At 56.4% G+C, this 27,935-nt stretch overlaps 4 protein-coding genes across 7 annotated transcripts; 2 read left to right on the top strand and 2 right to left on the bottom strand.

The window, feature by feature from the left end:
* Nucleotides 1–64: 64 nt before the first annotated feature.
* Stxbp2 (syntaxin binding protein 2) lies at nucleotides 65–10,018 on the bottom strand. 4 transcript variants are annotated; one of them, XM_078035006.1, is made up of 19 exons: nucleotides 9,880–10,017; nucleotides 8,696–8,745; nucleotides 8,363–8,444; nucleotides 7,778–7,854; nucleotides 7,544–7,622; nucleotides 7,354–7,457; nucleotides 6,849–6,997; nucleotides 6,552–6,636; nucleotides 6,321–6,451; nucleotides 6,111–6,218; nucleotides 5,747–5,804; nucleotides 5,526–5,591; nucleotides 5,320–5,400; nucleotides 4,897–5,035; nucleotides 4,351–4,460; nucleotides 3,549–3,644; nucleotides 2,877–2,962; nucleotides 2,630–2,787; nucleotides 65–1,583 (listed from the first exon to the last, which is right to left on the bottom strand). In XM_078035006.1, exons 1-19 carry the CDS (start codon nucleotides 9,914–9,916, stop codon nucleotides 1,468–1,470), a joined length of 1,812 nt encoding a protein of 603 aa, XP_077891132.1. In that variant the 5' UTR covers nucleotides 9,917–10,017; the 3' UTR covers nucleotides 65–1,467. The 4 variants fall into 4 exon arrangements, with proteins under 4 accessions (XP_077891132.1, XP_077891144.1, XP_040146480.1 ...); XM_040290546.2 differs by lacking the exon at nucleotides 65–1,583 and adding an exon at nucleotides 2,105–2,252 and having other exon boundaries at nucleotides 2,757–2,787; XM_005332114.3 differs by lacking the exon at nucleotides 65–1,583 and adding an exon at nucleotides 2,105–2,252 and having other exon boundaries at nucleotides 9,880–10,016.
* Nucleotides 10,019–14,723: 4,705 nt separating this feature from the next.
* Nucleotides 14,724–16,611, top strand: Pcp2 (Purkinje cell protein 2). The gene is made up of 4 exons (XM_005332112.4): nucleotides 14,724–14,839; nucleotides 15,416–15,530; nucleotides 15,694–15,818; nucleotides 16,423–16,611. The coding sequence occupies exons 1-4, from the start codon at nucleotides 14,789–14,791 to the stop codon at nucleotides 16,540–16,542; spliced, it is 411 nt and encodes a 136-aa protein (XP_005332169.1). The 5' UTR covers nucleotides 14,724–14,788; the 3' UTR covers nucleotides 16,543–16,611.
* On the bottom strand, nucleotides 16,607–18,136 carry Pet100 (PET100 cytochrome c oxidase chaperone). Its single transcript, XM_005332110.5, has 4 exons — nucleotides 17,981–18,136; nucleotides 17,234–17,320; nucleotides 17,060–17,092; nucleotides 16,607–16,754 (listed from the first exon to the last, which is right to left on the bottom strand). The coding sequence occupies exons 1-4, from the start codon at nucleotides 18,005–18,007 to the stop codon at nucleotides 16,671–16,673; spliced, it is 231 nt and encodes a 76-aa protein (XP_005332167.1). The 5' UTR covers nucleotides 18,008–18,136; the 3' UTR covers nucleotides 16,607–16,670.
* Nucleotides 18,137–18,212: 76 nt separating this feature from the next.
* Xab2 (XPA binding protein 2) lies at nucleotides 18,213–27,304 on the top strand. The gene is made up of 19 exons (XM_005332109.3): nucleotides 18,213–18,369; nucleotides 19,540–19,688; nucleotides 19,949–20,072; nucleotides 20,334–20,531; nucleotides 21,302–21,436; nucleotides 21,523–21,687; nucleotides 22,753–22,897; nucleotides 23,305–23,456; nucleotides 23,542–23,661; nucleotides 23,797–23,928; nucleotides 24,014–24,145; nucleotides 24,219–24,332; nucleotides 25,550–25,712; nucleotides 25,791–25,981; nucleotides 26,160–26,282; nucleotides 26,397–26,568; nucleotides 26,773–26,902; nucleotides 27,004–27,113; nucleotides 27,198–27,304. Exons 1-19 carry the CDS (start codon nucleotides 18,319–18,321, stop codon nucleotides 27,257–27,259), a joined length of 2,568 nt encoding a protein of 855 aa, XP_005332166.1. The 5' UTR covers nucleotides 18,213–18,318; the 3' UTR covers nucleotides 27,260–27,304.
* The last annotated feature ends 631 nt before the right edge of the window (nucleotides 27,305–27,935 follow it).

The following is a 27,935-nucleotide window of genomic DNA, read 5'->3' as shown; positions in this document are numbered from 1 at the left end:
CAGTGTGGCCTGTTAGAGGGCCATCAGCCTAAGAGGTGGACAATGAGTTGCGAAGGTCAATATCACTGGATGCAGAGAGAGGAGGTTGGGGTTTATTCCCAAATACGAGGTTTTGAGGATCTGCCGAAGGCGCGTAGAGGGCTTGGTGAGATGCCCTTCTAGGACTAATAATGCCAGAGGCTGTTGTCCCCAGGGACCTGTGAATATTTACAATATTTGTCTTTAGTGCAGAAACATTGTGTCATCTAAGTATAAGGAGCAGAAACGGAGGTGGTTTACACAACAGGATTTTGTCTTCGCTGAGAAACACAGAAGAACCCTCCACCTACTTCCAGCTCAGTTACACAGACGGAGGAGCAAAGAAGCCAAAAGTCGGGCCGCAGCGCCCCCTGGCGCTCTCTGCGCTGAACTACACCGGCGGGACCTGGAGCCAAGCCGCGGCTTCCCAGGACCCTGAGTTTAAGTAACTTTAAAACCATGTCCCTCCCACTCCCTCCGTCTTCCGCCGGTTAAAACGGGTCCCTGCCGCAGGGTATTCAGGACGCCGTCTCAGGGGCTTGCGTCAAATCTTCTTTCTTGCCCGCATGCACCCCATCCGCTCCCCATCAGCGTGTCCAACTTCTGCCCTGGGTGGGAGGCCCAGAAATCTACCTGAACTGCTGAGTCGCAGTTTGTCTCAGGCTCCACCTGCACAAAGATGTGTGCAATTTGGGGGGAAGTGTCCTTAAATTTCCCTAAACTCTCAAACAAATCTGTGACTCAAAATCAGGAGGGTCCCCTGTGCCCTGTGTCCACTCCTGGCCCAGCCTTGGGATGGGCCACAACCCGGGAGGTGACCGAGAGGAAACAACCAGCTCCCCACCAGGGGGCGCTGTCCCCAGCCTCCCCGCCCCTTCCCCGGGCCCTCCTCAGGGACCTCTTTCTAGAGGGCACGGGGCCAGTTACACCGTGTGGTTCCCGTCACTCCAGCGGGGACCCAAATCCTCACCCGGCCGCGTGGCCCTAGTGCTCTCAGATCTTGTGGCTGGTCAATACCCTCCCTCCAGCTCAGCCGACTGCTCTTCCACCTTCTAGCCTTTGTCCCCACTGAGCCTCCTCAGCCCCTCTGGATTTTCACTCTTCGCAGGGAAAGTCTCCCCTAACCAACCCTGCCTCGGGGCCCTCTGCCTCCCACAGCCCCCTGCCGGGCCTCTGGTGGCCTGCAGGGCTGAGTCTGTCCTCACGCGCTCTTATTCACACTCCATTCAGCCAAGTGCTGGAGGCTACTTGTGACTCCCTGGTATTCACACGCTGAGGTCCTGACCCCCAGGATCTCAGAATGACCTGGAGATGGGGTCTCTCAAGAGACAAGTAAAAATGAGGTCATAAGGTGGGCCCTAATCCAAGACGACTGGTGTCCTTACAGAGAAAACTGGGACGAGACACACTGAGGGACAGCCATGTGAGGGCACAGGGAGAAGACGCTGTCTACACGCCAAGAGGCCTCGGAAGAAATCGACCTGGCTGGCACCTTGGTGCAGACTTGCAGCCTCCAGAACCGTAGGACAATAAATTTCTGTGAAGCCAGCCAGTCTGTGGCAACCCTGGAAAACAAACGCTCCAGTAAAGGCTCTGATCCGTCCTGCAGTCAGGAGCCCGTGAACACCTGGGGTGGGGAGAACGTCATTCCCAGAGCCGGGCACAACCTCAGCTGCATGTGGCTGCAGGCCCCCTTGGGACAGTCCTGGGGGAGGAGGAGGGGAGAACACCACCAGCCCTTTGTGCTTGTTAATGTAACAGTAACGGCCCTGTCACAAGGGCATGGAGAACCTGCCATCGCCCTGTGCCGTCAGTTCTCCCACACTGTCATCTTCTCTGCAAAGCAGCTGCTATTGATGGCCTCATTTCTGCATGGGGACCCAGCAAGGTAGCCAGGGCCTCACAGCCGGCAAACCTCAGGGCCACCCACTGTCAAACCTGAGCAGGGTTCTTAACCTCCCCCAGGGCTGAGGATGCCCCCGGGGCCAGGGGAAGGTTCTGGCAGTGTGTGTAAGGCCTGCAGCACAGGCCTGATCCAGCTCAGCTCCCAGGGTCTTCCCTGGGAAGAAAGCAAGGTGGGTGCTCGTTGGTAGAGAGAGGGAAGATTTATTTCTCTGTAAAGGGAGGAATCAGAGGTGGGGCACAAGGTCAGGGCAGGGAAATGTCCTCCAGCTTCTGGTCCAGTGTCTTGAGGTCATCCAGGAATCGGGTTGGGGTGAGAATGTGGGACGAGCCTGGTGAGCAGGGGAGATTGGGGAGGAACAGGGTGCTTCCTTGGCCTCTGGGTCCTGGCTGGTTGGAGGCCTGTCCCTGCCCCTCAGCAAACCAAGAGCCTGACTTTCTAAGATCCAGGAGTCTAGAGAATGTGGGAGTGCAGGCCCCAGATGACCCCTTCCCTGGCAACCTAACTCCCAGCCCCTCAGAAACCCTGGAGTCCAGGATCCAGCCCCCTAGGGCTCCCAAAGTCTAATCCCAAATCTCTAGGGACCCACACCAGACCTCCAGGGACCCCAGAGTCCATCCCTAGACACCCAGAGGCCTAAGCTCCAATCCCTCAGGGACCCCCAAGTCCAACTCTAGCCCCCTGAGAACCCCAGTCCTGGCTACTCACCAATAAGTACCTCCCACTTGCCCTCAGTGGCCCTGGTCACTTCATAGGCGGCCCTCATCTCTGACATGGCCACACCACCCACGATGTACACAATGAGCCTAGGTCCAGGCCGAGCCTCGGTGCCCACCTTGTTCTTGTGCCAGTGGCCAAAGCGGGCACTGTGGGGGGGAAGAGGTCAGTGTAGGCCGTCCACTCCACCCTCAGATGTGGGCCTGGATGATAGTGAAGGGCATCTCCAGGGCCTCACCTGACAGCAGCCTGGGAGCTGGAGGAGGGAGCAGGGTCAGACACGAAGGGCCACAGCTTCCGGTCCAGGCGGTCCTCCACCACATCCTGGGGGGCCGGAGAGGGAGGTTTAGGAGATGAGCCCCAGACAACGGGGACCAAGGACTGGAGTCCTCACAGAGGTCAAGATCCTGGCAAAGCGGAGCCACTGTCTGCGCCTCCTGCCCCTTGGGGACCCACGAATCAACATCCTCAGCCCTTGGGACCTAGGAATTCAGACTTCCAAGCTGCATGGGCGGGGAGGCCAGGTGGCCGGGCTGCCAAGCAGAAAGGGGTACCAGAACTCCCCAAGGAGACGGAAGCCACGCCCCTGGCCTATGGCTATTTGATGTTGCGCTTTCAGGCCGCAGGATGGCCAGGGGCTGGTGAGGGGAGGGCATCTAGGGGTCGTAGGAAGATAACAGAGGGGGATGCAGAGGAGGGGGCCAGTGGGTGGAGAGGAAGAGACTCCCCAGCTAAAGGGCTCTCTGCTGCCCTAATTCCTGGGGTGTGTGTTTGGGGTGACCAGAGCAGACTGGGTGTCAGGAGAATCCAGTAATGAGGGATTTTCCATTAAGCCCCGAGGCTTAGCACGAGGAGGAGGAGGGAGGCTGACAGGATCAGGGGGAACGGGCCCGAGCCCCCACCCAAGTACCTCCATCACGTCCTTGATGATCGGAGTCCAGCGGGACAGCTGGTAGGTGGGCTCCGAGCGTTCCCTCCGCTCCAACCGGATTGAAGTCCCTGAGCCCTGTGGGCAGGGCCAGGTGGGGCCAGTAGGGGGTGAGGGAGAAGGAGGTGGGTCACAGATGGGACTGGGGCCTCATCTGGCTAGCGGGTAGGCAGACAAAGATGAAGAGGTGGAACAGGAGAGAGAGAGAGAGATTCAGGAGACTGAGAGAGACAAGGACAGAAGCAGATAGGGAAGGAAGTGGGGTGGAAGGAGAGAGACAAGAGCAAAGAGAAAGACAGAAAGATGGAAGACAGAGGCCAGCGAGAGAGATGGGGACAAGGGCACACAGGGCCCGCAGAGGAGGCAGGATCAGGGGAGGTGGGACACGTAGGGCCAGAGAGAGAGACAGGAGAGACTAAACCGAGAGCTGAGTGCAGGAAGCTGCCGTGTGTGTTGCATGGGTAGAGTGTCCACTGTGACCTCAGGGAGCCCCAAGTCCTCTGGGTGCCTTGCTGCCCAAACACCGGTGACCCTACCATACCCCTAGCCCTCAGAGCACATACCCCACATTGCACTGTCACCAGGACCAGTGTGGCAGTGAGCACACCTCACCCTGCTGCCTACCGTGTGCCCTAGGATTGGCCCTGGCACTCTGTCCCCATGGGCCACGCATGCCTGTGCAGCCACACCACAGGACCAGGCTCTGACCTAGGCCCTCTCCCCAGCTGCCCCCACAAGCCCTCAGCCTCCTTCCACCCAGCCTCTGACCCTGCTCCTGGCATACCCCAGGATTGGTGACGGTGCCCCCCAGCTGCTCCAGGTTCCGGACAAGGCTGCTGTAGGCCTGCACGTTGGCATGCTGGATCAGCTTGGCCAGGTTCTCCTCGCTCACACCTGGGGAAGGGGAAGGGGGCCAGAAAGTGGCTACACAGGATCCGGGGCTAAGAGGTATCCCAGGACTTGGATGAGCACGTCCCACTGTTGGGAGATCCTCAGGATCCAGGCATCCCCTGGAGTTAGTGTAAAGGGAAATTCTCATGCCAGGGAGACGATGGATCCGCATCCCTGAGGGAGAATGGGGTCCTCCAGAATCAGTAGAGGGGATACCAAGTTTAAAGAAACGCTTATTTGGGATAAATTCCATGTTTAATGGGAGGAGGGAAGGGCTCTGTGGAGGATCTCATAGTTGGAAAAGGGTCACAGGGCCCCGAAAGGGGATGTGATGGATTCAGCATGCCTGGTGTTGGGAAGCTGTAGGGCTGAAAGTTTCCCGGGATTGTTAAGAGACACCGGTGAAAGGGAAGTCCCAAGAACCCCCAGGCCCACCCACCATTCCGTAGGAGGATGTAGAGTAACAGGACGCGGATCTTGTCATAAGGTGGCACCGCTGCATCCAGCAGCACGGGGACGATCAATTTCATGGCATCCTTGATCTTCTCGCCCTCTGCGTCCGAGCCCATGGCCAGGTCCTGCGGGCACCTCATCTTTCAACAGGTCTCCTGAGGCCCCACTTCTCCAAGGCTGCCGCTCCCAAATAGGCCCAGGCCTCAACCCAGCCCCAGGACCACCTCCCCACAAGCTCCACCCCTCACTCGAGTCTCCCCTCTCCAAGACCACACCCCCCAACCAGGTCCCACCCCTGAGGTTCCCACTCCACACGCCCACCTGCTCACCAGGACCCCCCAACAGGCTCCGCCCTCTCCCAAACCCCATCCCTCTCAGGGGATGGCCCTTTGGGCCGGCCCCACCACACCTGCTCCACACTGCACAGCTTCTCCACGGAGCCCTTGAAGCGCTTCATGCAGTCGTCGGCTAGATGCAGGTGCGTAGAATACTGCAGAGTGGGGTGTGGGAGTTGGGGTCACAAATGTGGAGTCACGGCAGAGCGCAGGACAGAGCCTGGGGCTGAGGGCCTCAGCAGCCCCGGGATGGAGGTTCCACCCACCCGGGCTCTATCACCTTGTTCAGCTCCTTCTGGTACTGCGGCATCTTTTTCAGAATGTGGGACAGGTCTTTGATGTTGGCCTGAGGGAGTGTGGGAGACCGCAGGGGGTGGGCTTGAAGCCAAACCCTGCCCACCGGGATCCCACTCCAGGCTCAGCATCTTGGATGAGGCCCCGCCCTCATCCAAGTGGGAGGGGCTTTCCTCCACTCCCAGCCAAGGTTGGGGTGGGGACTACCTTGTCAGTGGTCATCCTCTTGCTCTCACAGAATGTCTTCAAAAGCTCCGTGACCCTCCTAGCCAAGAGGGAGGGCAGGGTGAGATAGGGGCTGGTGCTGTGACTTCAGTGTGAGGTTAGTGTAGTTTCGCAGATGGAAATGACAGGCAGGGACATGTCCCTGGGGGTCCAGGGGGTAGGATGAGGCTGGAGGACAGTCAAGAGTCCCACTGAAGGGTGTGACTTATGGAGGGTCAGTCCAAAGCCTAGACCCAAAGCCTGGGGGCAGCAGGGATCCCATAGCCACATAGCGGGCCCATAGGAGGAAGGAGTTAGGGGCATCCAGGCGGGGCCCACACCTCCAGCACCCACTGCGAGCACGCACTTGGACACATCAGCAATGTGCATGTGTCGAAGCTCCACCCACAGGTCGTCGTCCTCGTCCAGCAGCACGGCCTTCTCCCGAGCCTCACTCAGCCCGGTGGTCTCATACCTGTAAGGGCAGGAAGGGGGACATGAGGGTCAGGGCACTCGGTAAGCACAAGGGTCCCAGGTTGGGGGCAACTGGGGTCAGCAGGCTCCAAGGTCCACCCACCTGTATGTGTCCTGTTCAATGTCTAACAGGTCATAAGCCATGGCCTGGAACGTTAGCTCATGCAGCAGTGGGGACACAGGGTCTGCTGCCCGGTCCACAATCAGCAGCTGTGAGCGGGTCTTCTCAGGGCCCTGGGTGGCTCAGGAGAGTTAGAGGCAGGGATAAGGATGCTAATGCTGACCCTGACCCTGACCTGCAGGGCCTTGACCCATTTCCCCAACACCCCCTCACCTCGCCCAGACTGGGAGTGTCCGCCTTGAAGGCATTCAGCTTGGCCAGGACTGCATGGGCCAACTGGGCTGTGTCCTCTGGACCCCTAGAAGTGGGATGGTCAGACACAAGGACATTAGAATATGGGGTCTGGAAGGGCTGGTCACAGTCAGGAGGTTAAAGTTGGGGTTGAGGATGGGAGTTAGGGGTCAGAGTGAGGACTAGGACTGGGGTCCGAAGAGAGACTAAAAACCGGATGCAGGATGGGGTCAAGGGCAGAGGGCAGCATGGGGCCTGTGGGCTGGGCTGGGTCCCCACTTGCGGTAGCGGATGGCTGGGTACTCCTGCAGAGTGGCACACAGTGTAGCAATCTGCTGGGCCAGTGCCTCAAGCTGCCGTGCTCGCTCCCCTGCCCGGAAGGGGCAGTAGAGGTTGTAAGTGCTGTGAGGGACATCCAGGGAGAACACCTGGGGGACACAAGTGCCAGGGCCACCACTGTAGGTCAAACCTGCCTAACTTGAAGCTGCTGCTACCTGCATCTATCTGCCTGGGCCTTCCCTGGTCTCCGGAGTCTGCTCTGCTAGTCTCAAGGCAGTCTGGGGGCAGCCACCAATCAATGCCCGTAAGAGTCCACAGGTAAGTCCCCCAGTCCTCCCCCTTGGGAAGACTCCATGCTGACCCCTGGAGCAGCCCAGAGGGATGGAACACCAGTTGCCAAGATCTGCAGGGTTCACAAAGCTCCTAGGTTGGCTCCTTCCCTCTCTGAATCTCTATACATATTTTGTATTTGGTCACAGACACCCCACCTCCACCTGGGCTGTACCTGGGCCTCGTAGGGGAGGAAGGCAAGGTGGATTTCTTTCAGCGTCTTCACCACCTTTGCCAGGCGAGAGCGGCCCAGCTCATTGAAAAGGGGCTCGGGGCAGGCTGGGTTGGGCAGAGGGGCCATCAGACCAGAGCCACCCCACATTCTCACCCACTACCCTTCCACATCCCCCACTCTCCTCACTCACTATCAGTGAAGAAGATGTGTGCTGCTTTGTAGGTGAAGGTCGGGGTTCCCCGGAAGTCTGCGATCAGTGCCTGAACCGACTGGGGAATGCAGATCACTCTCTGGGCCTGACCCTACACCCCAGACCCATCCTTTGCCTGGGCCCCCCAGCCACTGCCCATCCTCCACCGGACACAGCATGCCCAGAGGCCACACACATGCATGCACCCATGAGCATGCTCACTCATAGAGGCACCTTCTCCGTGGGGCTCAGCAAATAAATGGCTTCCAGACTGGGGATGGGTTCACGCCGCTTGTTGATGTCTTCAACAACTAATAGCAACAGAAGAAGGGGTACTCGTGGGTGGCATAGGCCAGGGCCACATGGAGAGTCTCAGGCTTGGGGGATTGGATGCTTAGGGGAGCTGCATCACCTGAAGTTCTAAGCAGGAGACAGACACCCAGGAGCTACATGTTTTGTATCTTTAGGACCACACAGCCATATACCCTGCAGGTCACCCACAGAAGGCTATGCATTCACAAGGGGCCAGGCTCAGAGGCTCCCTGGGAGCTCTACATGGGGCTGCAGTCAAGGAGGCTGAGCCCTCAGCAGTCCCTGGTAAGGACTGCAGACAGGGTCCTTCGTGGGACCCTCAGCTTGCATACCTGAGAGATGTACTTGGTCACATGCTCTAGGTGGTCTATGCAGGGACAGGGACATACTTGGGAGTTTGGAATAACTTTAGGGGATCTCACATTTAAGAGTTATATCCAAGGGCCCCACATTCAGGGGATCCCATACTCAGGTTCTACCCAGAGCATGAGGTGGGGGTCCACTCACTGGTGATGCCCTCAGCCAGGATGTCTGACATTTTACAGCAGGACGACAGGATACGCATGCTTGGATGGTCCATGATGAGCACCTGTCCAGGTGAATGGACAGACAGATGGACCAATGGGCAGGCAAGAGGCAGAAGGAGCTATGGCTGACCCCAGAAGGGGCAGGGGGAAGTGGAGAGGTCAACAGTTTCAAGGGTTGGCTGTGACGGAGGACCCAAGACCCATACACCCAGCTCCCACCCCATGGATCAACAGCCTCCTCAAAAATTTCTTGTGGGTACAGAGGGACCCCCCATGTAGACTGGGGCAAGGGGCCAACTCTGGTTACCCCTACCTTCCACTCCCCATCCTTTTTGACGCTTCGAATGACTCCACTCAGAATTTCTGCAGGGAAGAGTGGGGAGGGCTCAGGATGCTAGACCCTCATCTTAACTCCCATTCACCCCTGCCCCCTGATCTGGAGAGGTAGCTCCTGGCATCAGCCCCTTCCCAATTTACAGACAGGGAAACAGGTTCTGAGAGAACAGGCAACTTGCCTAAGTACCCTCTATCCTAAGCAGCACAGGGCTGGGGGTACAAGTTGCCATTCCATATATCCATGAATGAATGGAGAGGAAGGGTCTGCCTCCCCACTTCCAATTTTCCTTCTGTGGGCCTACCAATCAGGCCCCCACCCCACCTCCATTAGATCCACTTAAGACTACACTGCAAGACCTCAAGTTCCCAGCTCTAATGTGTGCCTAGCTGTGCTCATCCCATCAACCACGAGTCCTCAGTTTCCTCATCTGTATCCCCTCTTCCCATCACCCACTGTATAAGGGCCTCCCTTTGGGGCTGAAGTGCTGGAGGTCTGAGCCAGTCTGCCCTGCCCAGAAGAAGGAATGGAGAAAAGGAACAGGGTGGCCTCGCTTGCCCCGGCCAGAGTGTCACGTCCACTGTTATCTGGACCGCCAGGGCGGAAGGAGCAGCTGAGGCCGGAACTACCAGAGGTGGGGGAGGGGTAGAGGACCTGCGCCCGCGAGGCCTGGACGCCTGGGTCCTGTCGCTGCAAGGGGCTCCCGAGGATAGGGCAAGGAGGAAGGCGCCCCCCACATCACCCCGTGGGGCCTGGACACGCCCCCTGAGCACTCAAACCACCTGGAGTCTCTGACCAGCGCATGGTGGGGCCACTAGAGTCCAGCCCGAGAACTTTGCCCGGCTCAGACACCGAGTCTGGAGAGGTCCAACTATGCCCTCCTCCTGCAGGCAGTTTAGGGGGCCCAGGGGTCATGTCTCCAGCCTCCGCCACCCACTACCGGCTCCTCTGGGTACCCGGGCCCAGCTCTGTTCTGCTACAGCAACTGAGGAACTGGGCGTCCGCTGGAACCAAGTCCCCGCCCGCCCCCTCGAGGGTCAGGCGCTTGGGCACCAACCAGTTCAGCCCCCAACTCCCCGCCGGGGTCCTGGGCTCCCAGAGACCGTGCGCCCCGGCGTCCGCCCCGCAGGGGACACGGAGCCCGGCCCCGCGAAGGCACTCACTTTCCCCCACCACCGCCTTCAGCCCCGAGGGCGCCATCTTCCCCCTCGAGCAACGCCGCGGCTTCCGGGTCTGTCCCAAGGTGGGGGCGTGGTTCTGCGCGTCACCCACGTGGGCCACGCCCCCTTCCCCGCCCCTGCGCACCTGGCCCGCCTCGCAGAAGGCGCTGGGGAGACCAAGGAACCCCAGCGCGGATTAGGCCGGCAGGTGTGTCCACGCAGGCTCCGGAGGGACACACCCCAACCCATGCGCTCACAGACGAGAGTTCGGCCACTTTCCCTGTCTTGTGTGCGGTGAGCAAGAAGGACCGCAGGACAATAACCCCTTTGCCTTACACAGTCGCAATCAGCACCCTGTCCAGAAGTTCCTCTGTCTGGGAGATACAGAGTGTCTCTGCGAGGACAGGGGCTCCCAAACCTCCTCCTGGTCTGGAACCAGGACCCACTTGTCTTCTGTATTCCAGCAGCTTCTGTATTAGCAGCAGCACCACCAGCAGCGAGGAAGCCTGGGCACCCATTGTGTGCCATGCACTTGAGCTATCCAATTTTCTTTCAGTCCTGCCTGACATTACAACAGGGAGCCTGGTGCAGTGGAGGAAACAGGATCTGCAGGAGCCCTAACACCATATGAGTGAACCTACTGGAATTTGATCCAGGAACCTGTACCTGAAGGAATGCGTGTCACTAGATAGGACACTTACCCTCGTAGGCTGACAATCTCATATTCACAAGTAAATACACATGGGGTGAGTGACATGCACACACAGTTACATTCAACTCATAATTTGAGTGCTTATTCCTGTTGTTTCTGAGGGCACAGTCCCAGCATCACCTATACAAATGAGGTTACAGATGTAACGTGTGAATAGGGAGTCCTGCTCATCTGAACTGGTTTCTTCACTCAGCCATGTTAAGAATGTTCCAGGGCTGGGGATGTGGCTCAAGCGGTAGCGCGCTTGCCTGCCATGCGTGCGACCCGGGTTTGATCCTCAGCACCACATACCAACAAAGATGTTGTGTCCGCCGAGAACTAAAAAATAAATATTAAAAAAAAAATTTAAAAAAAAAAAAAAGAATGTTCCAAACCCAGCACAGTGGCCCATAACTGTAACCCCCAACTACTCAGGAGGCTGAGGCAAGAGGATTACAAGATTGAGGCCAGCCTAGAGATGTAGGTCTAGAGATGTAGCTCCATAAGATATTATCACTGGGTTCAATCCCCAGTACTAGGGGTGGGGGCAGTTTCCTAGGTGTGGAGTCCCCTGCCACTTACATGGGACACAAGAGTGAATAAGAGCAGAAGGCCTGCCCACCCATGGGGCACTTAAAGTTGCTTGGGGGGCAAAGAATTTCTCCATAGGACCCCTAAAGCTCAGAAAATAGTGCATCAAATTAAAAAGCTTCTGCACAGCAAAGGAAACAAGAGTGTGAAAAGTGCTGGGAGAAAAATCTTTGCTAGCTACTCTTCTGACAGAGGATTAATATCTAGAATGTACTAAGAACTCAAAAAACTCAACACCAAAAAAAAAAAACAAAACAAAACCCAAGTAACCCAAATTAATAAATGAGCGAATAAATTAAGCAGACACTTCTTGAAAGAATAAATATGAATGGCCAACAAATATATTTTAAAATGTTTGACATCATTAGCAATTAGGGAAATGTAAATCAAACTACAGTGAAATTTGATATTTGCTCTTTCTCCAGTCAGAATGGCAGTCATCAAGAATACAAACTAGGGGCTGGCCATGTGGCTCAGGCGGTGGCGCGCTCGCCTGGCATGCGTGCAGCCCGGGTTCAATCCTCGGTGCCACATGCAGACAGGGATATTGTGTCTGCCGAGAAGTAGAAAAAATAAATATTGAAATTCTCTCTCTCATCTCTCTCTCTTAAAAAAATACAAACTACACTTGGGAAAAATAAGAATTCATACCCCATTTGAATCAAATGTATGATACATGATATGTCAAGATCATTGTAATGTTTTGAGCAACCAATTAAAAAAAAGAATACAAACTAATAAATGCTGGAGAGGATGTGGAGAAAAAGGAGCATTTTTAAATAGTTGGTGGGATTGTAAATTAGCATGAACAGTATGGAAATCACTATGGAGGTTCCTCAAAAGATTAAGCATGGAACCACCATATGACCCAGCTATACCACTCCTCAGTATTTATATTAAAGAATTTAAGTCAGGGCTGGGCACAGGAGTGCCCACCTGTAATCCCAGCTGAGGCAGGAAGATCGTGAGTTCAAAGCCAGCCTCAGCAACTTAGCAAGTTCCTGAGCAAATTGATGAGATCCTGTCTCAAAATAAAATATAAAAAGGGCTGGGGGTGTGGCTCAGTGATTGTCAAAAAATCAGTATACTATAGTGATATATGTATATAGCAGCACAATTCACAGTAGCAAAACCATGGAGCCAGCCTAAGGGTCCATCGATAGATGAATGGATAAGGAAAAAGGGATATATATATATATATATATATATATATATATATACGCATATACACACAATGGAATTTTATTCTGCCATTGAAAAAATTAAATTACGGCATTTGCAGGAAAACAGATGAAACTTGAGACCATTATGTTTATCGAAATAAGCCAAATTCAGAAGATCATAGGTCGTGTGTTTTCTCTCATAAGTTAAGCTAAAGGAGTAAAAGAAGCAATCCTTCCCTGAAGGAAATAGACTAGTTATAGCAAGTACATGAGCTGGGGGAGGTGCCAGGCGGCCTCTCTGAGGGACTAACCTCTGAATGACATCTAGGAACAGCCATTCCTGTGGAGGAAAGGGGAGGGGGTTGACATGTGCAGCTGGAGGTGACAGTCTGGAATGTGACAGGAGCCTGTTTTCTTTAGGACAATGTCAGAATAACCCATTCTGGTTTGCCCAGATTGAGAGGTTTTCCGGGGCACAGGACTTGCAGTGATAAAAATGCTGCACTCACAGGCAAACCAGGGTGGTTGCCAGCCTAGGCGGGAGTTTAGGCTCTTTTCCTTTTTACCCCCTGTAGTGCTGGGGAGGCTAGGCTAACGCTCTACCACTGAGCTTTACCCCCAGCCTTCCCTCTGTCTTCTTCAAAAGTTTGATCTCAGTAAGTAGTTCATAAGCCACACGTTCCCTCCACCTGAAGTGTACATCAGTGCCCCCCCACCCCCCACCCCCGTGTCTGGGGATTGAACTACTCAGGGGCATTCTGACACTGAGCTATGTACCCAGTCCTTTTTGTTTTAAGATGGTGTCCTGCTAAGTTGCTCAGGTTGGGCTCAAACTTGCAAAACCAAGGAGCTGCCTGGGTCAGTGGCTTTCAGCACCTTCAGGGCGGTTCCTCCATCCCAATCCATTTTGGCCATTCCCTTACCTCCAAGGTATTTGGGTTTGCTTTTGAGAATAATGGAGGCCAAGGGAGGGTTAAGAGCAGAGAAGATGAGATACCTCCTCCAGACCTCGGAGACAGAACAGGCAGCAGGTACAAAAGGAGGAGCCAGAAGCACCTCATCTCCCACTGTACTTGACGGGGTAACCAGGGTCCTCCAGTGTTATGAGTTGAACTGTGTCCCTACCATCAGCACCCCCACACACCACCAAAGATGTTGAAGTTCTAATCCCCAGTGCCTCAGAATGTGACCTTATTTGGAAGTAATATCATCACAGATTAGTTAGTTAATATGAGGTCACACAGAGGAGGCGAGCCCCTATTCCAATATGACTGGTGTTCACATAAGACTGTCCTATGAAGACACACAGAGAGAACATCCTGTGCCCACACAGGCCAGCTGGAGTGCAGTACTTACAAGCCAAGGCACAGCAAAGGTAGCCGGCAGCTAGCAGAAGTACAGCTAAGACAGACCCTGAAACCGGGTTGCAGAGGAAGCACAGCCCCGGTAACACTGATTTCAGACCTCCATCCTCCAGAGCCTTTAGACAATAGTGTTGCTTTAAACCACCCAGTCTGCCCTTGGAAAACGTGTGCACCCACTGCTGAACATCCCATCATCACTGAGGACTTGAGCCCTGGATTAGGGTGTCCCAGGCAGGGGTAGGATAGTGGAGACAGAGATTCTGAGAAGAAACTGTAACTGGTTTCCAGAAAGACATCTTGTTTGGGGGACAAGGCTCCTAGGTCACTGAAATAAAGTTGTTAAGGCATGGGGGCAGGGACTTCATCTCCTGTTCCCACATGGGTCTGGGGTGATGGATCAGAGGCAGTTCAACTTGCATCTGGGTGGCAGGTGGACAGGGGAACACAGATTTTGTCTTGGGGTCCAGTGGGGAGGCAACCAGGTCTCAAGGACAATGAGCAGAGGGCAGGGTGGCCAGGATGTCCTTTGGAAATGCTGTCCAAGTGGCAGAGCTCGAGTTAGGCTGGGTGATGGTGCCTGAGGAGGTTGCAGGGAGGTGGGGAAGGGCTCCTGGGCTCCAGCTTCCTCTTCTGCTTCCCCCTGCCAATGGCAACTGCTCTTCCAGCAGGATGAGGCCATAAGTATGGTGAGGGAGCTAGTGGGCTGGCCAGGGTGGACATAGACTCCACTGGATCCCACAGGTGGGCTGCAGCCTTACACTCCCCTGTTGGCCTGTCTTCTCCAAAACTGCTCTAGGCTTCTTCCACGCTCCACCTGTCAGCTCTTGGGGCCTAGTTAGTAAGTGCCGCTGGGTCTGGTGAGGTTCACACCCAGGCTACCCTCCCTCCCACCCTGTGCCAGGCCCAGCAATATTCTGGGCAAACAATTATCTGGATCATCTTTATGGGGCTTAAGCTTGGGTGGGAGCAGATGGGGCATGAGCTGGGGATTTGGGACTAGAGAGGGTATCCACTCCCCCCACATCCTGGTTGTTTAAAAGGCCTTCCTGGCACAGGGCTGGAACAGAGAAGAGCAGAAAGTGGAGTCCAGTGGAAGAACAACGATGGAGCAGGGAGAGAAAGGAGAGGAGGGGGGCTCAGACCCCTCGAGCCAGGTAAGAGCGCCCCACCTCCACCTCAGCTCCTCCAACTCACAGAGCCTGAAACTGACAGGACTAGTTAATTTGTAGGGCACCTAATTAGCAAGTGAGTCTCCGGGGTCCCCTGACCCATTTGTCACCACATGGAGGTGCTGATGGGCAGAAGGTTTATGAATTGGTCCCTAGCCCCAAGGCAGAGGGCAAGGATCCTGGTACTGACCCCTAGAAGGTGGCAGGTGCTGGGACTTAGGGGTGGCTCCAGAACCCCATTATCTTCCTTTGTGCCCCAGACCCCAGCCCATCCCAGTCAGGACCCAATCTAGGACGGCAGGCAGGACGCTGTGACAGGCAGGCCTGTCCCTAGAGGTGGCACCACGTGAAGTGATGCTGCTGGCTGGGGCCCTTGGGGCAGGGACCAGCATCAAGGAGACTCATGTCTCATTCAGAGTAGCTCTGCAGAGCAGCAGATCGACAAGGACCATGGTAAGAGCTGGCGGAGCCAAGAGGGCAGGCTCAGGGACGGGTTGGGAGCCAGCTCACTGGGAGAGAAGGGGAGGAATCCCCAGTCAAACCAAGTGTGTCCGTCCCCAGGCGGGCTCACCAGACCAGGAGGGTTTCTTCAACCTGCTGAGCCACGTTCAGGGTGGTCGGATGGAGGAGCAGCGCTGTTCGCTGCAGGCCGGACCGGGCCAGACTTCTGAGAGCCGTGAGTCTGGGCCTGGGGATGCTGCCTGGTGGTGGGAATGGGGGAAGTACAGTGTGCAGGGGCAGCCTGTGGGGTGCGGGTGGGGGCGGCAGGGAGATGACCACGCCAGGCTCCTCTGGAATCTGTCTATATGTTCATGGCCACGTGTTTCTGCTCCGTGCAGAAGATGGCTCCACACCCGAGATCGACAGTCTCATGGACATGCTGGCCAGCACCCAGGGCCGCCGAATGGATGACCAGCGTGTGACAGTCAGCACCCTGCCTGGCTTTCAGCCCATTGGCCCTAAGGTAGGTGATGTTCCATCAATGCTGATGACACCTACCAGGCTGTACTCTCTAACCTTGCTCATCCCTGGCCAGGAGTGAATGGGACCCCTCCCTCATCTCTGTCCATCTTCTGCTGAGAATTCAGTTAAGAAGACCAAGCAAGCCCCAGATACAGCAGACCTGAGAAGGGCTCAAGGTCACACAAGGGCCATTTAGTGTCAGAGCTGTGGCTGAAACTCATGGCTCTTGCCCCTACCTTATCTGAGGGTTTTAAGAAAGAAAGAGGGAGAGAACAGGCCACCTTCCTGGGGTGACATCTCAGGGAGGAGGACACGGGAGCTCACTCACATAAGGAGCACATCCACACATTCCCACGTACCTATGCACAGCTGAGTTCTGATCAAGACCCCAGTAAGAGCCCTAAGACCTGCCACCTCACACCCAAACACCACCCTAAATGGAAGATAATGAAGGTAAACAGATTTCTCTATGGGGACAGAGGGGGAAGTCACACAGGAGGAGGAAGGACACGGATTCCCATCAATACCTTCTCTCCAATGTTTGTGTCATCTCTGACCTGTGCTGCCCTTGGTCCTCCCTCTGGCTGATACCTTCTCATCCACAGGACGGAGCGCAGAAACGAGCTGGGACCCTCAGCCCTCAACCCCTGCTCACCCCTCAGGACCCCAGTGCTCTCGGTTTCCGCAGGAACAGCAGCCCCCAGCCCCAGACACAAGCACCCTGAGGGCCCAAACTGTCCTGGGCCCCACTGGGCCCCTGAAAGCAAACAATAAAACACTAGCACAAGCAACAAGGAACTGAGTATGTGTTATTTCATGGGTGGAGGGGTTGGGACTCAAGCATTTGGAGGCCTCAGGAGCTCTGCTGGGCAGCTCGAAGGAGCTTCTCCTCCCGCTGCTTCCGTATCCTCTCTTTGAATTCTTCTAGCTCTTGACGCTGGGAGTGGGAAAGGGATGGAATGGGAAGGAAGGAAGGGGCACATACTCAGGTGCTGGACCCTCTCCCACCACCCTGTCCCTGGCTTCAGATTTCAGTATCTAAACTGGATGCCCCAGGCCAATTATAGGGAGTCTAAGTGAGACTAGCTTCATCCCTCAAGAAGGCAAAAAAGAAATCATACGCCCTTCTTCTCTCAGTTACCTACCCATGGTTAAGGGGAAAACTTCCATTCAAAATGCATCATGGCTATGGGGACCCAGACTCCTCTCTCCCTCTGATGGGATGAAAAGGAGGTTACTTACCTGACTCTCCTTCTCAGGTGGCCATAGCTCCCTCTGTGGGGACAAAGTCACAACTGAAGGCACAAGCCAGGAGACTCAAGAACCCCACACCTAGGTCTGGTCCCCAGTACGCTGGTGCCCCACCCACTTCACCAACCGCTTGAATGAACAGGCGAATATTGTCTCTATGCCCACCTTGCGCTGTATGACATAGTCCTCAAACCACTCAGCCTGATTGGAAATCCAGAACATAGCCACAGGGAAAGTGAGGTAGAGTGTCATCTGCAAAGGCAGTGGGTACATGAACAGGGCCTGGGACCATCACCCCAGGAAGACTGCAGTGCCTGGAGGACAGACACACTCTCCGGCAGAATCCAGGACTAGCTCCTCATGCTCTCTCCTATGAACCCCAGAACTCCCACTAAGGGTACAGAAAGCCTGGTCCCCATAATCCAGGAGGCTTTATTCCTGTGAGTCCCCTCCAAGTCTTTGTCTCAAAGAACACACAGATCCTAGCAGCAGCACAAGAGCATTTACTACAAAGACACCTTCTTGAGACCTCATTACTCCCCTAATCAGATGCCGGGAACACCTCAAAGCCAGAAGTTCTCAACTTTCAAAGTTCTTAGCTTCCCTAAGTCTCGGAGTCTCCCTGTCGGAGGCGCCCGCCCACCCACCAGGATCTGGAGCTTTCCTTCACTGAGCCGCCTTCACTGAGCCCCGAGAGGCCCTACTCTTAGATTCCCCAAATCCAGACGCTCCACTCCGACCCCCACAATGTAACGCCCCCTCCTCAGTTCCCAACCGTCAAAGTCTCTCTCAAGTCTCCAGTGCGTTCTCCCAGGAGCGGCTCCCTCTTTGGAGTCCCCACTCTGTACAGCTTCGCCCCAAAACCAAGGAAATCTCCCAACCAGTTACCTAACCTACTCCCGAGTCACTGACCCGAAACACCTCCAGCTTCACCCCCATCTCGCTCGTCTGGGTCTATAAACCCACTTCCGCCCAAAGCTGACCCCGCGGCAGCTAGACAGCCGCTCATTGGTCTTTCGTGAGTCCAGCTGCTGAAGCTGATTGGCCCATCAACCCCAAGATGACGTAATGTTCGAGCGCCTCATCCCCGCTTCCGGTCGTTGGCTCAGTCCACACGGAAGTCAACAACTCCAGCCTGACGGTCGAGAAGGGTACAGCCAATCGGAAACGAGTCTGGCTCGGAGGGGCGGGCCTTCAGTGGGAGACGTCTTTAAGTGCGCGACCTCGCCAGTACCTAGAGAGCCGGGAAGATGGTGGTGATGGCGCGCGTCTCGCGGCCCGAGCGGCCCGACCTTGTCTTTGTGAGTTCGTGGCGGGACTGCGGGTGGCCCGCGGGAGCGCATCGGGGCCTAGATGCCGCGGGGGATCGGGGCCGGGATGCCCGAGGGATTTAGGCCAACACTGTGCCTTTCCAAGGACGGAACCGGATGGTGAAGTCCCAACCGAGCTGGCCACAAGTAAAGATCTAGTGTCAGAACCGGATTCCCGGTGGCCTAAAGAAGGAGCTGCTGCCGAGGCGAAGGGGCAGGAGTTTCGGGCTGGGGGCGGAAATGGGGGGCGCGCCGGGAACTGGGGAGAAGGGAAGTCGCATAACTGGATCTTGACCCTGAAAGAACTGGTGTTTGGAGGCAAAGGAACCAGGTCAGGTCTGGTTTGTGGGTAAAGGCTTGCGTTCGGCAAAACGTCCTATGTCTGGTTCCAAGTGTTATGGTTTCTGGGGTAAAGGCCTGGTGTGGGGGGGGCTGCAAGAACCCTGGAGTGTGAAGAAAGGAATTGGTGATGTGGAGCCTGTGAGGCAACGACCAGCGAGATCCTAAATAGCCAAAGATTTGATGTCTGGAGTCAAGTCTACCATTTTCATCAGATCTTGGCATCCAGAGTTAAGGGCTTCACGTCTGGTCCATACATCTCTTTCTGGAGCAAAGGCCTGACCTCCAAGCCTTGGGGCAGAGTTGAGCTATATTATTGGCTGGTAGGATCTTAGGAGTTCAGCAGTTTGGTGTCTGGTACCGAGAACCCTAGTGACTGAGATAAAGATCTACTCACCTGGCTTGGAATGGTTGTGGCAGTGGGAGCTGGAGGGTCCAAAGATTTGGTGTGTGGGAAGAGGTGTTGTGAGGAGGTAAGGCAGAGACCTGGCATCTGGACCAGGGCCCTGGTATATAAGGAGCCTGGTGATGTGGACCAGCAAGTAGGTGGTGTGATTTGAGAGGGCTAAAGCTTTATGGTCTCATTATCTGGTTTAGATCTCTACTACTGAGAAGTCAGACTAACTGGGCCAGATCATGGGCAAAGGTCTGAACCAGCATCCTGGTGTCTGGGCATCTGGTGATTTGGATTTGATGGTGGACAAGGAGATCTGTGATCTGAGTTTAAATCTGGAGGTTGGGCATGAACTCCAGTGGTGGGCTGCTGCTGCCCTCAGACTCTGAGGGTAGGTCTCTCTTCTCTTCTTTCTCTGGCCTTTGCAGGAAGAAGAGGACCTTCCCTATGAGGAGGAAATCATGCGGAACCAGTTTTCAGTCAAATGCTGGCTCCGCTACATTGAATTCAAACAGGGAGCTCCCAAGCCCAGGCTCAATCAGCTGTATGAGCGGGCACTCAAGCTGCTGCCCTGCAGGTAGGCACACCTCTAACTGACCTGCCAACCAGGTCCCATCCCACTGATTCAGTCATAATGGAATTGGCAAATAGATCCCAGGTGATTGCTATGTGTTTCCATCACTGAATGTGCATTCCCTGATGTCCCAGTCCTTCCCTCTCTTCCTGAGATTTGTCACCCTTCCTTAGTGCCTTTCTCCCCAAAGTTACCTCCTGGGATAGGAGGAAGGGTTCTGTGGGTTCATAATTCATTAGTGTCTGTCCCTTCCTATTCCCTAGCTACAAACTCTGGTACCGCTACCTAAAGGCACGTCGGGCACAGGTAAAGCATCGCTGCGTGACTGACCCTGCCTATGAAGATGTCAACAACTGCCATGAGAGGGCCTTTGTGTTTATGCACAAGGTGGGGAACTGGGAAAAGTGGAGCTCAGACTCCACAGAGGTGGGCAAAGCAGGAGGGATGAGCTCAGGATGGAAGGGGTGGAGGATTAAAGTCCTGTTGCCTCCGCATGAGATGTTGGTGCAGAGTCAGTCCTGGGATTGGGATTTCTGAGCTCTGCCATATTTATGTTCCAGATGTGACTGGGCCATAAGACCTCTGGCATCTGTGGCCAGGCCATGGAGCCCACAGCTCTGACCTGACCATCTTTTCCCACAATTCCAGATGCCCCGTCTATGGCTAGATTATTGTCAGTTCCTGATGGATCAGGGACGTGTCACACACACCCGCCGCACCTTCGACCGTGCCCTCCGGGCACTACCCATCACCCAGCACTCTCGTATTTGGCCCCTATACCTGCGCTTCCTGCGCTCCCACCCACTGCCTGAGACAGCTGTGCGAGGATATCGGCGTTTCCTCAAGGTGAGCCCAGGGGGCTGGTTCCCCAGGTTGGAGTTCACAAATGGTGGTTCACTGGGACACTAGCCCCATGCAGATGTCATCCAGCAAACAGGATATGAATATGGGGAGAGGGCTCCTGGAGACACCTAGAATTTCTGATTCTTCATTTTCCAAATAACTTGCTAGCACGTGTTCCACATTATACATAGGGAAGATGCAGGGGACAGAGTAAATAAGATAGATGGTTGTCATCTGCATGAAACTTGCAGTCTGAGTAGACAGGTACACAGGAGTTGACTGTGTGAGCCATAGTAAAACTATGCCATGGGGAGGGCCAAGAATGGGAGATAACAGCTATGGGATGTGTAATAGGCCTTTCTATTGGGCAGAGGTACAGACAAAGTGGGGTGGGACATCATTTGCTCAAACTTGTACCATTTTTTACATGGCAAACCCTTTGCATGATGTTGTTTGGATAGGGGCTTGTGACAGAAGCAGTCCTGGTTTGTGTAGAGCAACCCTGGGAGCCTAAACTGCAGCATTCAGGACTGGGGTTGGACCAATGGGATCAAGGTTGAAGAAAAGGGCTAAGACCAGACCAGTCAGGATTGAGGCTGGAATAGTGACCCAGGCTGGACCACCTTGGGGCTGGGGCTGGGTCAGCAGGGCAGGCTCTTGGCCAGGAGGACAGTGGTGGGTAGGTGGGTTATAGGAGGCCCAGAGGCAATGGATCAGGAGGGAGGTGTGGCCCTGTGGCGCCTCTGACTCCAGCGGTGTTGGTGGGTCCCCAGCTGAGTCCAGAGAGTGCTGAGGAATACATCGAGTACCTCAAGTCGAGTGACCGGCTGGACGAGGCTGCACAGCGCCTGGCCACTGTGGTGAATGATGAGCGCTTTGTGTCCAAGGCTGGCAAGTCCAACTACCAGGTGGGCCTGTGAGGAGATGGGGACAAGGCAGGAGGGCTCCTCCCTCCAAGACCAAGGCTAAGACTCCCACACCCTGCTCCCTCCAGCTGTGGCACGAGCTGTGTGACCTCATCTCCCAGAATCCAGACAAGGTGCAGTCCCTCAACGTGGACGCCATCATCCGCGGTGGCCTCACCCGTTTCACCGACCAGCTGGGCAAGCTGTGGTGTTCACTGGCTGACTACTACATCCGCAGTGGCCACTTTGAGAAGGTGCTTGGGCCCCTTAGCCTTGCATGTGGGGCAGGTCTTCCTCTGACACTTGGGGGACATTCAGGAACATCGGGCATGGGCAGAACACACATGCAGACGTGCTGTTTGTGATGTGTATACACACACGCGCCATCTTGATGGAAAGGCCAGGCGGGGCAGCCCTGCAGCTGAACACACCTGGGGCCAGCACATCTGGGTTTAGGATCGGGCTCCTGGCTGAGTGCCCTTAGTCTTGCGAAGCCTGGCTGCCCCTACCTGGGTTCCCTTGCCTGTGAGGAGTTATCTCTGAGGTTCAGCAGAGCACCAAGCAGGTGCCTGATGTGGGGGTCCATCCCTCAGGGTCTTGTGTGCCTAGTCCTTGTCATGGTGCTCTCATCATCGGGAGTGGAGTGGCAAGCTTGGGACAGAGGAGTGGGTGGAGCTTTGGGAATCCCCAGAGGGCTGGCTGGGGCTCCTGTGGCCTGAGGAAAGGTGGGAACAGGGCTGGAGTGAGTGAGTGGGGGAGCAGAAGCAGGAGCAGTGCAGGGTGGGAAAGGGGAGTGAGGGCCTTGCAGGCAGGGGTGACTCTTCTGCTCCTTCCACAAGAGTGTCCTGCCAAGCCCAGCAGGGGCAGTGGGCAGGACCAGGCAGGGCCGGGAGTGGAGAGATGGAGCCATGAGGGGGTGGGGCTGGTGGTTGGGAGAACACGAGGTGGAGAAAGGGTGAGGTGGGCGTGAGGGGTACTCAGGAGCAAAGGTGGAGCCCTCTGTGACAAGTAAGGGTGTGGTTCCTCGGGGAGGACCATGGCGACTGGCATGGTGTTGGCCTTACTGGGTACAAAATGCTTTACAGTGGTGTCTCAGTTGAGCCTCGAAGTCCCTTTGTACAAGGGCTGTCACCCAGTTTACTGAGGACTCTGCAGCTCCCAGGGCAGGGAGGGATGGGAAGTGCTTCATGCCACCCCTCAGAGCCTGCGGGTACTGGGGCACCTGGAAAGGCCTTGCAGGATCCCAGCGTGGGCCCGGGACGGTGAGCTCACGTGCTTCCCCCTGCCAGCGCTTCCCTCTCACTGCTCCCATCCCACAGGCCCGGGACGTGTACGAGGAGGCCATCCGCACTGTGATGACCGTGCGGGACTTCACACAAGTGTTTGACAGCTATGCCCAATTTGAGGAAAGCATGATTGCTGCCAAGATGGAGACTGCCTCAGAGCTGGGGCGGGAGGAGGAGGGTGAGCCCTGCAGCAGCCTTTGCTGGAGACACTGAGAATTGGGTGGACCTGGAGGGTGGGGGAGAGGGCAATTCTGATTGGCCAGGGCAGGCAGTGAGTGGGTCTCACATGGGGACATCTTCAGGAGGCTCAGCCAGGGGCATGTGGGGAGAGATGGGGGAGGGAGGGTGGTTAGAGGTGTTGGGGGTCCTGGAGCAACAAGGGCTGGATGCACTGCCCAGGCTCAGGTCAGAGCCTGGCAGAGCAGGGGAGCTGGAGGACTGGTGCAGGGAGGAGAAGCTTCCTGAGGGACTGGGGCTGGAGCCAAGGCGGTTGCTTGGCTGGGGGCTGGAAGGGGCCAGGAGGCCAAGCAGCAAGGCCCACACCCCCACCTCCCCGGCCCTTGTGACCGCCTCTGTGGTTCCCAGATGACGTGGACCTGGAGCTGCGCCTGGCTCGCTTTGAGCAGCTCATCAGCCGGCGGCCCCTGCTCCTCAATAGTGTCCTGCTGCGCCAGAACCCACACCACGTCCATGAGTGGCACAAGCGTGTGGCCCTGCACCAGGGCCGCCCTCGGGAGGTATGTACTGACTCCCTGGCCCCAGCCCGCCCCACCCTCACCTATAGGGCCCGCCCCAGCAGCCTGGTTGACTCTCTTGCCCCAGATCATCAACACCTATACGGAAGCCGTGCAGACGGTGGACCCCTTCAAGGCTACAGGCAAGCCCCACACTCTGTGGGTCGCATTTGCCAAGTTTTATGAGGACAACGGGCAGCTGGACGACGTAAGTGCCATACTGGTGTGCACGTGTGAGCGGGTGTGAGCACAGCCTCATCTGTGGGTACACTTGCACGTGCACTCTCATGGTGGGGTGGTGAGATTGAAGGGTCCCAGCCTGTCCTCTGCCTGTCCCTGACAGGCCCGCATCATCTTGGAGAAGGCCACCAAGGTGAACTTTAAGCAGGTGGATGACCTGGCAAGTGTGTGGTGCCAGTGCGGGGAACTGGAGCTCCGGCACGAGAACTATGATGAAGCCCTGCGGCTGCTGCGGGTGAGGAGAGGCGCAGGTCACCGGTGGGTGCAGTGGGCAGGACAACCCCTGAGTGCCCCTCCCACTGCTGCCATCTCCCTTGCAGAAGGCGACAGCGCTGCCCGCACGCAGGGCTGAGTACTTTGATGGCTCAGAGCCCGTGCAGAACCGCGTGTACAAGTCCCTGAAGGTGTGGTCGATGCTGGCCGACCTGGAGGAGAGCCTGGGCACCTTCCAGGTCAGCTGCCGTGGGGAGAGCGGTGGGGACTGCCCAGCCTGGAGCATGCCCCAACCCCTGCCTCTCCCCACAGTCCACTAAGGCTGTGTACGACCGTATCCTGGACCTGCGCATAGCCACGCCTCAGATCGTCATCAACTACGCCATGTTCCTGGAGGAACACAAGTACTTTGAGGAGAGCTTCAAGGTGAGGGCACACGGACATGGAGGTCCCAGACTGGCTGCTCCTAGTGTGGGGGGCATGGTGTGTGTGCTCAGCTGTCACTGTGGTGACTGAGTGTCCCAGAGTAGGGGACTCGGAACAGCAGCTTTACTCTCAAGGTGTAGGCTGGAGGTGTGGCAGGGTTGGTGCCTCTGGGGCCTCTCACCTCAGCTTAGAGATGCCTTCTCTCCCTGTGCCTCATGTGTCAGCCCTCTGTGTGCATTTGTGTACTGTTCACTTCTGTTTTTGGTACTGAGGATTGAGCCCAGGGACAATTTACTACTGAGCTACCCACCGAGCCCTTTTTTAATTAATTTTTTTTTTTGAGACGGATTTTACTAAGTTGCTGAGACTGGCCTCAAACTTGTGGTCCTTCTGCCTCAGCCTCCTGAGTAGCTGGCAGTACAGATGTGCACCACTACACCCAGCCTCATCTTTTACAAGAACACTAGTCCACAGTAGATCAGGGCCACTCTAACAGCTCATTTGAACTTAGTGCCTTCATCTCCAAACAGGCTTGTGTTCTGAGGTTCTGGGTGTTAGAATGTCAGCATGGTCATGTGGGAGGCCACAGTTCAGCGTCTAACAGGCAGTCCTGCCTCCAAGTACATGGGGCAGGATGTTGCTAGCAGTATGTGGCTGTCCTTCCATTGCTCAGGGGACAGGTTATAGGTGGGGGGTTCTTACGTGTCCATGTGTGTGAGGCCCCACTCCACCGGCAGAGTGATTGGGAAGCCCATCAGCAGACAGATGGGAGGGCACCCTGGGCACCAATGTCTGCAGAGGTCAGGAACCACCTCTACCTCACCTATAATGTCACCTAAGAGGTGACAGACACCATATTGAGACCTGCCACTGTTTTTTTTTTCCCCCCAGTGGACACAACATCTTTTTTATTTTTTATGCGGTGCTGAGGATTGAACCCAGCGCCCCGCACCTGCCAGGCGAGCGCGCTACCGTTTGACCCAGCTACGGCTTGAGCCACGTCCCCAGCCCTGAGACCTGTCACTTCTTTATCCTTAGATCCCTGCAGTGCGTTGAGGGAGACAGGGCAGCGCATGTATGTAGGCAGGCTGTGAAGTGGACGGCAGGGGCCTGTTTGCTGAGCCTGAGGGAGACTTGGCAGCCTCCTCCCAGGACCACCTGAGGGTGACAGGGTGGTCAACCCCCTGCACACTCCTACACTTGCTCCCCTGAAACAGGCCTACGAGCGTGGCATCTCCCTGTTCAAGTGGCCCAATGTGTCTGACATCTGGAGCACCTACCTGACCAAATTCATCGCCCGCTACGGAGGCCGCAAGCTGGAGCGGGCACGGGACCTCTTTGAGCAGGCGCTGGATGGCTGCCCACCCAAATACGCTAAAAGTGAGGAGGCTGTGGACTCCCTGGTGCCTGGGGAGGTGTGGCGGGCTGGGCTACTGACCCTCTCCTCCCATCATGCAGCCCTGTACCTACTGTATGCGCAGCTGGAAGAGGAGTGGGGCCTGGCCCGGCATGCCATGGCTGTGTATGATCGTGCCACCAGGGCTGTGGAACCCGCTCAGCAGTATGACATGTTCAACATCTACATCAAGAGGGCTGCTGAGATCTACGGTGTCACCCATACCCGTGGCATCTACCAGAAGGCCATTGAGGTACCCGCCAGCAGGGGTCCCTGAGTGGATGAGGGGCGCCTGGTAGGCAGGAAGATCCTGCACGTGGGGGCTGGGGGCCCACACCTCATTCTGGAATCCCAATCTGTTGGTGACAGTGTTGGGATCCCTCCAAGCCCCCTCTGCCTCATGCCTGCCTTCTTGATTTCCCGGCGCCCAGGTGCTGTCAGATGAGCATGCGCGGGAGATGTGCCTGCGGTTTGCAGACATGGAGTGCAAACTCGGCGAGATTGACCGCGCCAGGGCCATCTACAGCTTCTGCTCCCAGATATGTGACCCCCGGGTAGGTCTGGGGCCAGCAGGGATGGAGGAACAGGCACTGAGGAGGTGCAGCCCAGCAGCTGGCTCATACATGCACCCCTGTCCCCTTGCCCAATCCCTCCTCCCACCGCCACAGACCACTGGGGCATTCTGGCAAACGTGGAAGGACTTTGAAGTTCGGCACGGCAACGAGGACACCATCAGGGAGATGCTGCGGATCCGTCGCAGTGTGCAGGCCACATATAACACACAGGTCAACTTCATGGCCTCGCAGATGCTCAAGGTGTCGGGCAGTGCGACAGGCACAGGTGAGCAGCTCCATCACTCCCCTGCCGTGGCCATGTCTGCACCTTGCTCTCAGCGTACCACCGTCCAGCCTTGACCTTGTGGGCCTGGGAGCACTGAGAGCTCAACCTGGCCTTCCTCGCCTCCACTGGGAACTCCTTGGGGACCTTGGGTGTGTGACATGCCTGAGGGAGAACCACTGAGTGTCTGAACCCCTGTCCCTCCAGTGTCTGACCTGGCCCCTGGGCAGAGCGGCATGGATGACATGAAGCTGCTGGAGCAGCGGGCAGAGCAGCTCGCGGCCGAGGCTGAGCGGGACCAGCCCCCACGGGCCCAGAGCAAGATTCTTTTTGTGAGGTGAGGACCTGGGCAGGACAGGAGCCAGCTGTGCTGGGCAAGGGAAGGCACGGGGGAGGCTGGTGAGGCCCCCTGCTGAAGCAGCATGGCCACTCTCCCAGGAGTGACGCGTCTCGAGAGGAGCTGGCAGAGCTGGCTCAGCAAGCCAATCCCGAGGAGATCCAGCTGGGTGAAGATGAGGACGAGGACGAGATGGACTTGGAGCCCAACGGTCAGTGACCACCCAAGTAGTGGGCAGGCCCGGGGCCGGAACCCCTCCAGGGGAGTAACCCCCTCTCTCCCTCCTTTCCCACAGAGGTTCGGCTGGAGCAGCAGAGCGTTCCAGCCGCTGTGTTTGGGAGCCTGAAGGAAGACTGACCCCTCCCGCAAACCCCCCACAATACAGTCTATTTTTATGTCACAGTCTGTGCCTTCTCCTTGCCACTAGGTGCTTCAAGAGTTGCCAGTTCAGGAGCGCCCTGGCCCTGGGCCCTGATTGGCTGGTGAGGGAGGTGGGGCAGCCGGGCCCCAGGCCAGATAGACACCCTGCCCTCACCCTGCAGAGCCAGTTCTGGACGCTGCATGGCCAGTCCCACTACCACCTGAGGCCTCCAGTCAGGGCTTCCCAGATGCCTCCTGGAGCCCAGAGCCTGGGAGCACCTGACCCCCACTTCCCAGGTCTCACCAACGCCTGCTCACCAGGACTGTCCTGGGGCTCTCTCCACAGTCCTGAGCTGTGGGGTGTGGGGCAGGGGGCTCTGGCCCAGCCCTGTGGACTTATTAGCAAGGTGCTTCTGTCCCTGGCAAGGAGCCAGGCCATGTCCGGGGTGTGGTCCTTAGTCCTAAGCTCTGGGAAGCCACAAGCAGGCTCTAAGCTATTAAGGGGTTTTAGGCATCAGGGGACATAATCCGATTTCTGCTTTAGCAGGTCACACAAGATGCTGTGTGGGCAGGAGGCAGCTGGGGACGTGAGGAGGTCCAGGCTGTTGGATTGGACTCGGGGTGGTCATGGGGCCAGAGAGCACTTTAGGCGGTGAGCTGCCCAGGACTGGGC

Source organism: Ictidomys tridecemlineatus, chromosome 2, assembly GCF_052094955.1.
Source record: "Ictidomys tridecemlineatus isolate mIctTri1 chromosome 2, mIctTri1.hap1, whole genome shotgun sequence".
Taxonomy (NCBI): Eukaryota; Metazoa; Chordata; class Mammalia; order Rodentia; family Sciuridae; genus Ictidomys; species Ictidomys tridecemlineatus.
Note: the sequence above shows the minus strand (reverse complement) of the source record. Positions and strands in the feature narration are given on the sequence as shown.

Bases quoted from the DNA above. Each gene is read 5' to 3' on its own strand.
- Pcp2 (XM_005332112.4), top strand. From the start codon at position 14,789: ATGGAGCAGGGAGAGAAAGGAGAGGAGGGGGGCTCAGACCCCTCGAGC. The intron at 14,840-15,415 runs GTAAGAGCGCCC...GTCCGTCCCCAG, and splicing joins GCTCAGACCCCTCGAGCCAG to GCGGGCTCACCAGACCAGGA. The intron at 15,531-15,693 runs GTGAGTCTGGGC...TGCTCCGTGCAG, and splicing joins GGGCCAGACTTCTGAGAGCC to AAGATGGCTCCACACCCGAG.
- Stxbp2 (XM_078035006.1), bottom strand. From the start codon at position 9,916: ATGGCGCCCTCGGGGCTGAAGGCGGTGGTGGGGGAAA. The intron at 8,746-9,879 runs GTGAGTGCCTTC...TCTTCCCTGCAG, and splicing joins GAAGGCGGTGGTGGGGGAAA to AAATTCTGAGTGGAGTCATT. The intron at 1,584-2,629 runs GTGAGTAGCCAG...TTTGTTTTCCAG, and splicing joins CAAGTGGGAGGTACTTATTG to GGTTGCCACAGACTGGCTGG.
- Pet100 (XM_005332110.5), bottom strand. From the start codon at position 18,007: ATGGGGGTGAAGCTGGAGGTGTTTCGG. The intron at 17,321-17,980 runs GTCAGTGACTCG...CTGCCTTTGCAG, and splicing joins TGAAGCTGGAGGTGTTTCGG to ATGACACTCTACCTCACTTT. The intron at 16,755-17,059 runs GTAAGTAACCTC...TCCCACTCCCAG, and splicing joins CACCTGAGAAGGAGAGTCAG to CGTCAAGAGCTAGAAGAATT.
- Xab2 (XM_005332109.3), top strand. From the start codon at position 18,319: ATGGTGGTGATGGCGCGCGTCTCGCGGCCCGAGCGGCCCGACCTTGTC. The intron at 21,437-21,522 runs GTGGGCCTGTGA...TGCTCCCTCCAG, and splicing joins CTGGCAAGTCCAACTACCAG to CTGTGGCACGAGCTGTGTGA. The intron at 24,146-24,218 runs GTCAGCTGCCGT...CTCTCCCCACAG, and splicing joins AGAGCCTGGGCACCTTCCAG to TCCACTAAGGCTGTGTACGA.